Below are 14,057 nucleotides of genomic sequence, written 5' to 3'. Positions count from 1 at the left end.
AAATATTTTAAAAAAATTGGCATCAGTACCAAACGCAAGTCAGAAGAACTGGTCAAACTACTGGTTGACTGCTAAACTAACAAACCGAGTACATTTTTTTATAATAAATTTTTTATATAAATAAAATATATAGATCTTGAAATCCGTACGGTTGGATCATTCATATATACATTTGAAAAAATCGAAACATGAATACGAGAATAAACACTAGTTAAAAGTAATATTCAAATAATTGGTTGATTGTTAAAATAACAAACAAAATAAATTTATTTATTTTCAAAAGAATTTTCATGTCATTAGAACATATAGATCTTAACATCCGTACGTTTGGATCATTTTTAAATATTTTTTTAAAAATTGAAATATCAGTATGGTACTAAACGCTAGTGAGAAGAGCTGGTCAAACTATTGGTTGACTGCTAAACTAACAAACCGAATACATTTATTTTTTTTCTAATCAATTTTTCATATCACCAAAATATATAGATCTTGACATTCGTACGGTTAGCTCATTCATAAATACTTTTACGAAAATCGAAACATGAATATTGAACTAAATATTAGTTAAAAATATTATTCAAATAATTGGTTGATTGTTAAAATAACAAACCAAATAAATTTATTTATTTTCCAATGAATTTTCATGTCACTATAGCATATAAATCTTTACATTTGTATTATTTTTATATATTTTTTTAAAAATCGAAACATCAATATGGTACTAAACGTACGTCAAAAGAACTGATCAAACTACTGGTTGACTGCTAAACTAACAAACCGAGTACATTTATTTTTTTATAATAAATATATCACATAACTAAAATATATAGATCTTGACATCTGTACGGTTCGATCATTCATAAATACTTTTAAAAAAATCGAAACATGAATATGGGAATAAACACTAGTTAGAAGTACTATTCAAACAATTGGTTGATTGTTAAAATAACAAACAAAATAAATTTATTTATTGTCAAAAGAATTTTTATGTCACTATAACATATAGATCTTAACATCCGTATAGTTGGATCATTTTTAAATATTTATTAAAAAACCGAAACATCAATATGGTACTAAATGCAAGTCTGAAGAACCGGTCAAACTACTAGTTGACTGCTAAACTAACAAATCGAGTATATTTATTTTTTTATAATAAATTTGTCATATAACTAAATTATATAGATCATGACATACATACGGTTGGATCATTCATAAATGCTTTAAAAAATCGAAACATGAATACAAGAATAAATATTAGTTAGAAGTACTATTCAAACAATGGGTTGATTCTTAAAATAACAAAAAATAAATTTATTTATTTTCAAAAGAATATTCATGTCACTAGAACATATAGATCTTAACATCCGTATGGTTATATCATTTTTAAAAAATCGAAACGCCAATATGGTACTGAACGCTAGTTAGAAGAACTTATCAACTACTAGTTGACTGCTAAAATAACAAACTGAGTATATTTATTTTTTCAAATAAATTTGTCATATCACTAAAATATATAGATATTGACATTCGTACGGTTGGATCATTCATAAATACTTTTAAAAAATTCAAAACATGAATATGGGACTAAACACTATTTAGAAGTACAATTTAAACAATTGATTGATTGTTAAAATAATAAATTAAATTTATTTATTTATTTTTAAAAGAATTTTCATGTCATTAGAATATATAGATCTTAACATCCGTACGGTTGTATTATTTTTAAATATTTTAAAAAAAATCGAAACATCAATATGGTACTAAACGCTAGTGAGAAGAACTGGTCAAAATGCTAGTTGGCTACTAAAATAACAAACCGAATACATTTATTTTTTAATAAATTTGTCATATCACTAAAATATATAGATCTTGACATCCGTACAGTTGGATCATTCTTAAATATTTTTAAAAAAAATCAAAACATGAATATGGGACTATACACTAGTTAGATTTACTATTCAAACAGTTGGTTGATTGTTAAAATAACAAACAAAATAATTTTTTTTCCAAAAGAATTTTCATACTACTAAGACATATAGATCTTAACATCCGTACGGTAGGATCAATTTTAAATATTTTTTTAAAAAGTGAAACATCAATATGGTACTAAACACTAATTAGAAGAACTGGTCAAACTACTGGTTGACTGCTAAAATAACAAATCAAATACCTTTATATTTTTCAAATAAACATTAATATGTAAGTATAATTGACTAAATTTTAGAGTTTCACTACTTAAATTAATAAACATTTATGTCTTTAGAGTTTGATCAACAAAATGTGATAAACAGTGGACAAAAAACATGAAAAAACACATTTTTCTTTTCTTAATTTTCACCCATTTCGTACCAATATTGGTAGGAAATGACCCTGAATTATTATTATTTTTTCATGTTTCGAAAAATTGTTATTTACTTTTAATAATATGTGGACTGCTGATGTGGACGGTGGGACAAATGTTAGTATAAAATTCTATCAAAACCTACCACTATTGGTGGAAAATAATTTCACGCCAAACTTGGTAGGAAATCGTCTCAGAATAATGACATTATTCCTTTTTTTGAAAAAAAAAATAAGAGATAAAATATACGAGGGCTGATGATCTGGTTGGTGGGACCATTTCGATATCAAATTTTGATCAAAACCTACCAAAATTGGTAGGTTTTAAGTTTCTTACCAATATTGGTAGGTTTTGGTACTTGCATGTACAAAAACCGGGTCCCACCTGGAGTAATTCCTACCAGATTATATGTTGGTAGGAAATGGTATAGCAATTCCTACCAAATTTTGCTGTTAAGATTTGTTTGGTAGGAAATGCCTTTTTTTCTTGTAGTGGATATTTAAACAATTCTTTGCATGAAAGAGTCAGAAAGACCCATGGTCATAGGAGTTAAAAGGGCCGATAGACACTCGATGTAAAAATCTTTAAAATTGTTTATCTTAATCCTATTTTTTATTTAATTTTGCAGGACGTTGGATTTTGAGTGTATATAAAGATATCCAATACAATATTCTTTATTTATACAGGTTTGCATCTATATATTTTTTTAATATTTAAATTTTTTTTGTTTAAATTATAATAATTTTTTTTATATTGCATTTGACGGGAGGACGACTCAACCTAAATTTTATCTATATAACAATATTTTTTATTAGCATTGTGTTTGACGGGAGGACGGATCAAACTAAATTTTTTCTAAATTTAAATAATTTTTTCATTAGTATTGTGTTTGACGGAAATGCGACACAAACTAAATTTTAAAAAAATCATTAGAATTGTGTTTGAGAGTAGGGTAGGTCAAACTAATTTTTATCTAAATCATAATAAATTTTTAATACTCTTATGTTTGTCGGGAGAGCGGATCAAACTAATTCACTTAAATTATAATATTGGTTTATATTAGAATTTATCTATTTATTTTTTTATCACAACAAGCGTCGGCCTAACAAAATCTCATAATTTGTACAATTATTATCGACTTATGAAGACGTGATATAACCTGGTATCATAAATAAAAATGTACACCACTTTGTTATGTTATGTATATTATAACATGTGTCGGCCTAACAAAGTGTAACACAAAATGGGCAATAATTATCAATAATTATTATTTTTAATTATAATTCAAGTTTTTCTTAAATAATCTTCCTATTAAATTTTTTAAGAATTTTTTTAGGAACGCTGCGCTGCGTGGCGCGGTTTTGTCGACTAGTATATATATAAAGGCGGATATGTTTCGTCTTACTCTATTTTTCTATTTTTTTAGAGTTTTGAAATTTTAAATACTAAAATTTAAAATATGGCTTGAGAATATACTAGAAGTAGAATAGGTGTTCGGATTTGTAAAGGATAATTGTACGAATTTATAGGAACATACTAGAAATAGAATATGTGTTTGAATTTATATTCATTTTAATGCGGTTGATTATATTTACATTTACATTCAATTGCATTAATTTTCGTGATTATTGTATCCTATATATAATTGGAGTAAACAAGATAAAATAGTATGATTTGGTTGTAAATAGAGATTGGTGATTGGGAAATACTGTGTGATGTGCCTAGCACCAAATACATGTGTTGATAAACCTAATATGAAAATAATAATAATAATAATAATAATTTTAAGTCTTTTTAAATGTATGATGAGTTATTATTCTTTTTATTTGTATCAAATATAGTTCAAAAATATTCTTAATTTGAGAATAACTTTGCAAAATCATTAATTACATACTATAGACAAATATTCTTAATAATAAAACTATTATAATTAAAAATCAAAATAAAAATTTAATAAAATACTATATATTATATTTATTTCATTTATTTTAATACTTAATAATCTGTATAATAAACACAATAGGTAGTTTGTTTTTGAAAACATTTAGAGCACATAAATCTTATAAAACTTTAAACCAAGGAAGAAATATAATAATAAAAAACTATTACAACTCAAAATTTAAATATAAATCTAATAAAATACATTTAAGATAATATTTAATTTATTTATTCTAATATTGTATTACATAATAAGTAATGAATTAAAAAATTGAATTATAATTATATATACTTAAATGCTATAAATAATATAAAAAGTGTTATATATAATATAAGTAACAATTATCTTAAAAAAAATATAAATAACAATCAATAAATCATTTGTTAATAGGGTTAAGTTAGTGTCATTTTCTTATAAAAATTGAAATAGGTAAGTTTGATCAAAAATATTTTTGAATAGATAATTTTACATATTTATATTGTATTTAAGGATAAATGTTATATGTGTTTTACTTAATTTAATAAAATGGAAACTTACGGACTTTTAAATAATTTAGCGCACATGAATCCTATAAAATATAAAAACTAGGAATAATAATAATAATAATAATAACTATTAAAATTAAAAATTGAAATACAAATCATATAAATTATATTTAAAAGTACTATGAAAAGTGGGTGTAAAGTATTTTTTTCAAAATTATTACTAGAACCGAAAAATTATAAAATATTATTAAGTAAAATACAAATCCCAAATAACTTTCCAATTCATGATTAAACTTTATAAGATTAAGAAAAAAAATAAAATATATATATAAAAGAAAAACGATTACATAACCATATTAAGTATTATGATTAAAATATTCTCTTTACAAATTTATAATATGAAAAAAATCAAACAATGAAAGAAATAAACTAAACTATAATACATATGTTATATTTTACGTTATTAATATCAAATATAAATATACAATAATATGATCATCATGTAAATAAAGTTATTTGAATAATAAAAATAATAGTATTTTTTTATAAAAGATATTGATATTAAAAAGTAAATAAACCAACCCATTTTATCAAAAAACAATCTTATATAAAAAACGGTTATAATTTGATCGTCATCACTGTAATATTATAATTAGGATTTAGTGATTAGAACTAATATTATAATTAGTAATTAGTCATTAAAATATAATATCATTATCCTTATGTAATCATCATCATGTAAATAAAGTTATTAGAATAAAAAAATAATAATACTTTTGCTAAAAGATATTTATATCAAAAAGTAAATAAGCCAACTCATTTTGTCAAAAAATAATTCTTATGTAAAAAATTATTTATAAATTTTCATGTGCATGCTACATGTGTAAAATTATTTTTAATATTATTAAATAATGAAAATATTTACTGTATATTTGATTATGAATGTTACAAATTTTATAAATAATAAATTTTGAAAGAAATATAATAATTATGAAAAATTAACGCAACTAAAAATAAACTACAATTTTAATAAAATGAAAAAATACCACAATAGATTGCAAAGTATATTTTTTAAATGTTATTACAAAAACTGAGAATTTATAAAATATTATTAATAAGGTACAAACTACAACCAACATTTATCAAACTCCTTTAATTATTTGTCACAATCAAATATAAAAATGTAATCACAACTAAATGAATAAGTTTGAAAAATATTTTTTTTTGAAAAATAAATATGTACAAATATATATTACATGTTATTAGAATGTTAAAATATTTAAGATTAAAATAAAAGAATAATTATGCATAATTGTGAAATACAGTTATACATATTAGTAACGCTTTAAAAGCCGTAATATATTTTCAAAATTATTAATATATTATATAAAGGTTGTCATGATGAAATATAAAAATGTAATAGTAACAAAATATATAAGTATAAAATACTTAAGAAATATAAAAATTTAAGAAATAAAATTTTTGTATTAAAATTTAGTAAAGTACAGAATAATTATAGATTTCAATTTTTTTATAAAAAATAGTTAGAATCATCCCAGTGATATGCACCGATAAAACTAGTAATTATTTAATAACATGTTCATGAAAACCTTGTAAAATTTAGTTATGACTTAGTTGATCCAAATAAAATTTGATCGAGAATTATATACTTGAGATTAGATGACGGCTCTAACATAATTTTAATATATTTTTCTAATTTTCTTAGAGTTTCATAATTTAATTTATGTTTACATTTATAATCAATCAACTACTGAGTTTAATCTTTGTATGCATCTTTTCTCTCGCTGTCAATATTATTTCTTTTATTACATATATTTTTTCAGTTTGATAGAGCTTAAGGACCATGATTGTAAATTGATTGCTTTGGACGGAGATATTGTATACATCAAAATTAATTAAACTGTTCAACAAAGAGGTACGTCTTATTTTTATATCATTTTTTTATTGTGAATTTTGTTTGTAATTTAATTTGTTATAAGTTCTATTGAGTTAAAAATATCCGTATAATTAAAGGAGAGTAATCTGGATATAAAGAAAAAATATATTACTATTTAACAAAAATGAGATAGGAGAGTTTATGTGATATCATCTTGAACTAGAAAATATAGGGTTATTCATAAAAATTAGGTTTTCGATTTTATACTAAACAAGAATATTCGAGATAGACAAAGTTATATAGTCTAAGCATATAAGTTTGACGGAAGGGCGGCTAAAATAAATGTTAAATAAATTCTAATATTTCTTCACATTGGAATAAAATTTATGAGATAAAGGAAGATTCAGATCTGTGAAAAGTTGAAGGCGATAGAATAAATTAGAGTGAGTGGCTTACGAATACCATGCATGAAATGAAATTCATGTACAAGTCATGCATCTCTATTTCTATAAAATTCATATATTTAAGTAAAATTTACATGTATCCTAATTTATAAACGAGAAATGTTTGGATTTTAAAGAAAATGCAATATTATTTATAATCAAAAGAGTTCAGGTCCTTTTTTAACAAATTATAAGTTTTAAAATACCTACATAATCAAAGAAATCAAAATAGAGTAGTTTGAATTTAAAAAGAAAAAATGTACCATTATTTAACAAAAATGAGATGCGAGAGATTACGTGTCAACTTATTTGAACTAGAAAACATATGTAACATCCCGATATTTTATAATTATTTTTAGTTGGATTACTTGATTTAATTATTTATTAATGTCAATGTGTTGTAATTAAATTAGTTTGTGTAAGTTTAGTTTTATATTTATAATCAGAATATTTTTTTAAGAGTATTAGTTTTAAAACAATAGTAAGGGTTTATTAAAAAAAGAGTGAGGGTTTTAATAAAAAAAAGGAAGAAAGAAGTAAGAGTTAGAGTTTGCGTTACTTTGATCGGAGAAGAGAGGAGAGAGGGAGAGAGAAAGAGAAAGAAAAAGAGAAAATAGATGGAGATAGAGATGAACATCAAGAACTTTTTGGAGGGTTTTGAATTTGGTGTTTGTGCAATTTGGGGTTCTTGTGGTTTGTGATTCTGAAATCGTTATTAGCATTCTCGGTTACTAAGATCTCGAGGTACGGACATCTTTTTTTGTACACTTTCTTTTCAAATTCGAATTCGTTTGTACGGATATATTTCTTGTACTCTTTATTTTCGTATTCGAATTCGTGTGTACGGATATATTCTTTGTTCTCTTGTTTTTCGTTTCTGTATTCTTCATTGTTTACGATCTGATTTTTTGTTAAATTCATATCTGATTCGTTGTTAGAATTTGTTGATTTTGGTCATTTTGGAAAGGTCTTTTAATTATATGCAACTTTCGTTTTTTGCCGTTTGTGGAATTCGGTCTCTAAATATGAGTTTTTCTGCAATTTGTATGACCTGCCTGTTTGACTTCGGGATTTAAATATCCAACATTTGAAAAATCATATTAAATTGAATATTTGTTCAAATATTATGAGCAATACCATTCTGGAAAGCTCTTTTCGATATCTGCAATTTGCGTTTATATTCTGCTGCTAAATTCTGTGATTTTGATGTCTTAAACATCAAAATACAATTGTAATCAGGAGCTGATTATGTTTAGCAGTCCGCATTTATTTATTTTTTGAATTCGTTACTTGTTCATTTTTGACGAGCCTTACCATTCTGGAAAGGTCTCGAAATTTCCTATGAATTTCGTGTTTCGTACTTTTTCAGTTGACTTCATCATTATGCAGTAATTTGACATTTTTTGAAACTGATCAGATTTGAGCTTATCAATGATTAGTGGTTTGTTATGTTATTTTGTTTCGTGATGTTGGGTTATAGATTTTTTGAGGTTATTTGATAAATCTATATATGATTTTGGAGATGTAAGATATTTGAGTGTGTGATCTTTGAGTATTTATTTTGAGTTATTTATATTATTTGTATGACTTGGGAGTTTGTAAGACATCCGTCGCGAGTAGATAATCTCGTGTTTGGCACCTCCTATGCAGTGTACTTAAATTGTATGGGCGTGTCGCCGATGTTGTGGGACACGTATAGCCATGACTAGTATGTGTATGATTTGACTTTTTGGGTAACACGTGCTTATTGTCGTGCAAGCTCCTGTAAGATATTGGGTAGTATTTGCTTTGTGTTGTGCAAGCCTCTGTAAGTTTTGATGACTACATATTTTTGGATTACCGAAAATGTAGGACATCCTGTAAGTGTAAAATTATCTCCTATGTTCGTATGTAAGCTATTTTGTGTATTATTTTGTAAGTGTGGGAATATGTGTAAGAGTATGTGTAAGGGTATGATTTCATTTTATCAATATTTTTGGATTATAATATTAGTGTGATTATATTATGCGTGAGTGGTAAGATTAATTTGTTTAAAGTCAGTTGCTTTATTTTGTGAGTTGAGTATTCATTTTTTTATATTGTCTCATTCACTATTATTATTGTGCTTCATTCAGATATTCAGTTGTGTTCTTAGTCTCGTCATCTTTTAATCTTTATTCAGTTATGCTTTATTTTATATCCATATATGAGCCTTTCGCTCACTGTCGGTCCTTTGTTTTTCTTGTTTTCCTCCGGCAGGTATTCTCTCTTTTAGGTGGGTTGTTTAAGAGGAAGAGTGCGAGTTCCAAGAATTTGAGGAGTTTTGTATTTTCTTAAATTTTCTTTAGAGTTTGTTGGTTTCGTTGTAATTTAGTTGTATTTTATTTCAAAAATTGAAGGTTTTATCGGATTTTAATGGAGTTTGGATTTAAATAAGTATTTTATTAATGGGGTTGTTAAAACATATAAAATTAGGTTTTTGATTTTAAAGAGGTAAGGATATGCGAAGTAAACATGTTGTATATACAAAGCACACAATTTGGGATCAATATTGTATTTGACTAGAGAACGGCTCAAATTATTTTTTTTATCAAAATTGTAATATTAATTTATATTAGAATTTATAAAAAACAAACAATTATATTAAAATGTAAAAATAAATAAAGTTAAAATATATACCAAGCATACTGCCAAAATTTGGCGCGCCATATGTTAAAAGACAATATTTGAAGTCTCCACCAGGGAGTTCAGTTTTAAAGATGGCCGTACGTTTGATTTGGAACATAAAATTGTAGCAAGTCATTGTTGGATCGTCAAATCACCCTTCTAATTCAGGTAAAAGTAAGAGCGCATTGAAAGCTCAAGAATCTACATACCTAGGCTAGGATTACTTTGGTAACTAGCGGTAACTAAAACCGACACTTATAGACCCCGTCTATTAGGGGTGTACGCGGTTCGGATCGGATCGGTTTTGAGGTAAAAGTCGAACCAAATCGCAAAGAGCGGTTTTAAAAAATTGTCATCCACAACCGCAACGCGTCATTTGCGGTTGCGAATTTGCGGTTATTGCGGATCGGTTTGCAGTTCACCCACTTATTTTAAAATAATTAATAATTTGCAAAAAAGTAAATTCATAATATTAATAAATTGAAGTTTAAGTTACTTGATAAATTATATTCAAAAATAGAATATAAACTAATGCTCCGTGTGGAGTAAGAATATTAAAAACATACAAAAATGTGGAGGCGAGAGAAAAGAAAAAAGAAAATGATAAAAAAAATTAAATGTTGATTACATTTTTCATTTGTTTGGTTATATATTTTATAATGATTATGAATCTTATGAGCGAAGTCTTAACATTAAACTAAGATTAGTTAATAAATGTGTATACTTATTAATTTATATGATATCAACTACATTTTTGGAAATATATTTTATTATAAATATATGTTGCGAGCTGCGGTTGCGATTTTGCGATTTTCAAAAATTTAAAACCGCATCCAAACCGCGAATGAGCGGTTTTTAAAATTCAAATCCACAACCAACCCGCGTTTCGCGATTATCCGCAAATGCGGTTCGGTTGCGAGCGGTAATTGGATGCGGTTGAGCGGTTCGTCTGTACACCCCTACCGTCTATTCTTATTTGTACCAATTTTTCTGCAGTATATCGAAGCTTGTGAATGGAGTTACGGTTGAATTAGAGGTGTAGCCGACCCGAGCCGAATACTTTCAGACTTGCCTCGAACTCGATTAAAATAGTTCGGACTCGAGCTCGATCGAGCCTTTAATTTCAAGTTCGAAACTCGGCTCGTAAAAGGTTCGGTGGACTCGAGTTCCGCTCGAAAACTCGAATAAATTCACTAAATATTAACAAAAATTTGAAATATGATTGGTTCTACTTGAGTTCGGCTCGAGTTCGACTGGATAAAAATAAATAATATATAAAAAATATTAAATATTTACATAAAATATATTTATAATAAAAAAAATAAAAATAATAGAGGCTCAATAAGACTCGTGAATTTTACGAGCCGAATAATTTGAAGCTCGAACTCGGCTCGGTTAAAAATTAGAAAAGCTCGAGCTCGATTATTTTTTAGCTGAATTCGAATTTTTTACGAGTCGAGCTCGAGTAGCTCACGAACAGTTTGACTCGTTTACGCCCTTACCCTTACTGTTGATTGTGTTAACTTTAGTTTGTTGTTATAGTTGAGGGCACATATAGTATTTCACATTAAAAAAAAATTATAAAGGTCCCAAATTAATATTTAAAATGTATCTAATTAAATATTGGATCAATTGGCTATAAAATTATTAATATTAATAGTTTTCCCTATTCATATAAGTTCAAATATCAAATCATTATATAATTGTCAAGTTATCAATACTACCACATTATTTAAATCAAATTTTGATAAACAATTTAATATTTTTAACATTACTCTTAAAAAAATAAAGCAGGGTTATTAATAATCACTGATTTATTCGATGATCATTGATCCTGAATTATTTTCCGTTTCCTAAAATTGTGGTTCTTCTAGTTATATATATTAGATATAAATTAATTTTCTATTAAACATTAATATACAGAAAGGAAATATATAAGTTCAAGAAACACAGTGTTCCTGAACAAATAAAAGATTAATTATTTTCTTTAGAGATATCTGAAAGTGCACAGAAACTAGGGATACAAAATATGTATGTTGGTGAATTTTCTTATAGTTATTTTGGTTTTCTTTATTTTTCTAAAATTCATCCGGAAACAAATTAAAGAAATCAAGATCGAGAAAAAGTTTCTGAAATTTAATTTTAGAAAAATTACCTAAAAGTGATTACAATTTTGGTTCAATGGTATTTTTGTAATAAAAGAAATAACCCATGCATTTACAAAAATATCTTGATTTTGTATTGTAAAATAACTTAATATAATTTTAGATAAATCCATAAAATTATCTTTAGGACCATTAAATCCATCAAAATTTCTTCTTTTTCTATTAAAATAGTAACATGGTCTAAATATGGTGGAACAAATTTACCGAAAAGAAATCCGTCCGAGACCGATCGAATTTAGTGATTTCCAAAATAATTCAACCGCTAACGGTCGAATTAAGACAGAGTCGAATTTAAGCCATTGTATTTAAATTTATTTTCTTGTAATATTTTTTCAACAAATCTCTATTGTTCATAAAAATTTTAGCGGACGAGATCACGTTCTTATAAATATATTTTTAAAATAAATATTCAATATTTAATAAGATTAAACTAAGTTGAAACGATCATATTTTGATTTTTTGTCATAAAGGAATCGATTCGAGATTTGAACAGAACTCAAGTGAATCAAACTTTTTATTAGTCGAATTTCGGGTTCGAAATTAAAGATTCAATCAAGTTCAAGTTCAAATTTTTTAATCAAGTTAGAGTCGAGTATGTCCGACTTGATCGGCTTAATTAAATCCTTAGTCCAAGAAATATCTAACCAAGTAATATATTTTGAGAATAAAATTGGTATTATGCACACTTGTCTTCTTTTAAAAGAAGTTAAAACGGTCTGATCTTGACCGTTCATCCGAATATCTTCCAACAGTCAAAAATTATATGGAATAAAATTGAGTACTCTCACAATATATAGAAATAGAACCACACCCTCTTTCCTGCGAATGCCGTATATATATAAACAAGCTTATATGAGATAGGCGAAGGAGACCCTGTTATATATTTCTGATATGCAAAAAAAGCTGATCAAATGAAGTGCTTATCAACCAAGTGAGCTCTCCGACATATATATGCTGCACACACACACAAACACTCTCCATTATCAAGTGCTAAGCCATAGGGGTAGGAATATTTGAAACAATGGATCACAAAGTGAATCTGAGTGGGAGAGACAAGTTTAAGGGAAGATGGGATGGTTCAAACTATAGCTTTGAAAGAGAAGGTAACTACGGATTTTCATGGCCTCCAAGAAACTACAATTGCACCTTTTGCAAGAAAGAGTTCAAATCTGCTCAAGCTTTGGGAGGTCATATGAATGTTCACAGAAGAGATCGTGCCAGACAGCTTACACAACAACATTCTTCATCTTCATCTTCATCTGAACAACTCAATACTTCTTCTTCACATCTGATCCCCTCTAACCCTAACCCTAAACCTAATCATGATTACAATCTCTTACTTTCACCTTCCCACACCTCATCACCTGCAACCAGATTTTTAACTTACATGGGTTGTGGTAGTACTCCCAACTTTAGTAACGCGGTTTCTGATCAAGATGATGCTGTTGCAGTGAGTCCTCAAATAAGGGAGATAAGAAAGAAGCTGGCTGTTGAAGCAAATAACAGAAATGAGTTCAAAGGTCTGATGAAGCAAGACGGAAACAATTATGACGAGTCTAGGGTTCATAAGAAGAGGGACAATCAGTTCTTGGGGTTGGATTTAAACATGGCCAGTAGTACTAGTCGTGATGGGAAGGATGATTTGGATTTGGAGCTTCGACTTGGAAGCTTTTAATAACTTAGTTCCTACTCAGATCAGTACCTAGTTACTGTTTTCTATATATAAAATATCACTACTGCTCTCTCTCTCTCTCTCAGTTTATGGCATTGAAAGAAAAAGAAGAAACTGTAGCAGATCTTGATGCTCAACTCTTAATCTTCTTAATCTTGTTTAGGTGAATTTTATTTTCTTGACAGTGCTGTAAGAAACAAGGATAAATCTGATTGTGTATGCTATAAATTATATATAATTAACTTTTAATCAATGTTTATTTGATCAACCTTATGATGTTATCTTTAAGTAAATTAAGGGATCTGTATCTTATCTTTTGTATAGAGATGCAAATAATCTTATTCATATATATAGACGATAGTCAATTAAGCGTTGATTTAATAAACTAAATTTCTCCTCTTCAGCTCTATGAAATACATATGTTCATTCCATCTGTACCCTGTGAAGCTGGATAGATTGTTGCAGAACA

General features: G+C 26.7%; 1 protein-coding gene across 1 annotated transcript; it reads left to right on the top strand.

The window, feature by feature from the left end:
• Positions 1–12,937: 12,937 nt before the first annotated feature.
• On the top strand, positions 12,938–13,591 carry LOC141664739 (uncharacterized). Its single transcript, XM_074470693.1, has one exon. The coding sequence runs from the start codon at positions 12,938–12,940 to the stop codon at positions 13,589–13,591; it is 654 nt and encodes a 217-aa protein (XP_074326794.1).
• The last annotated feature ends 466 nt before the right edge of the window (positions 13,592–14,057 follow it).

Source organism: Apium graveolens, chromosome 6 (genome assembly GCF_009905375.1).
Source record: "Apium graveolens cultivar Ventura chromosome 6, ASM990537v1, whole genome shotgun sequence".
Classification (NCBI taxonomy): domain Eukaryota; kingdom Viridiplantae; phylum Streptophyta; class Magnoliopsida; order Apiales; family Apiaceae; genus Apium; species Apium graveolens.
Note: the sequence above shows the minus strand (reverse complement) of the source record. Positions and strands in the feature narration are given on the sequence as shown.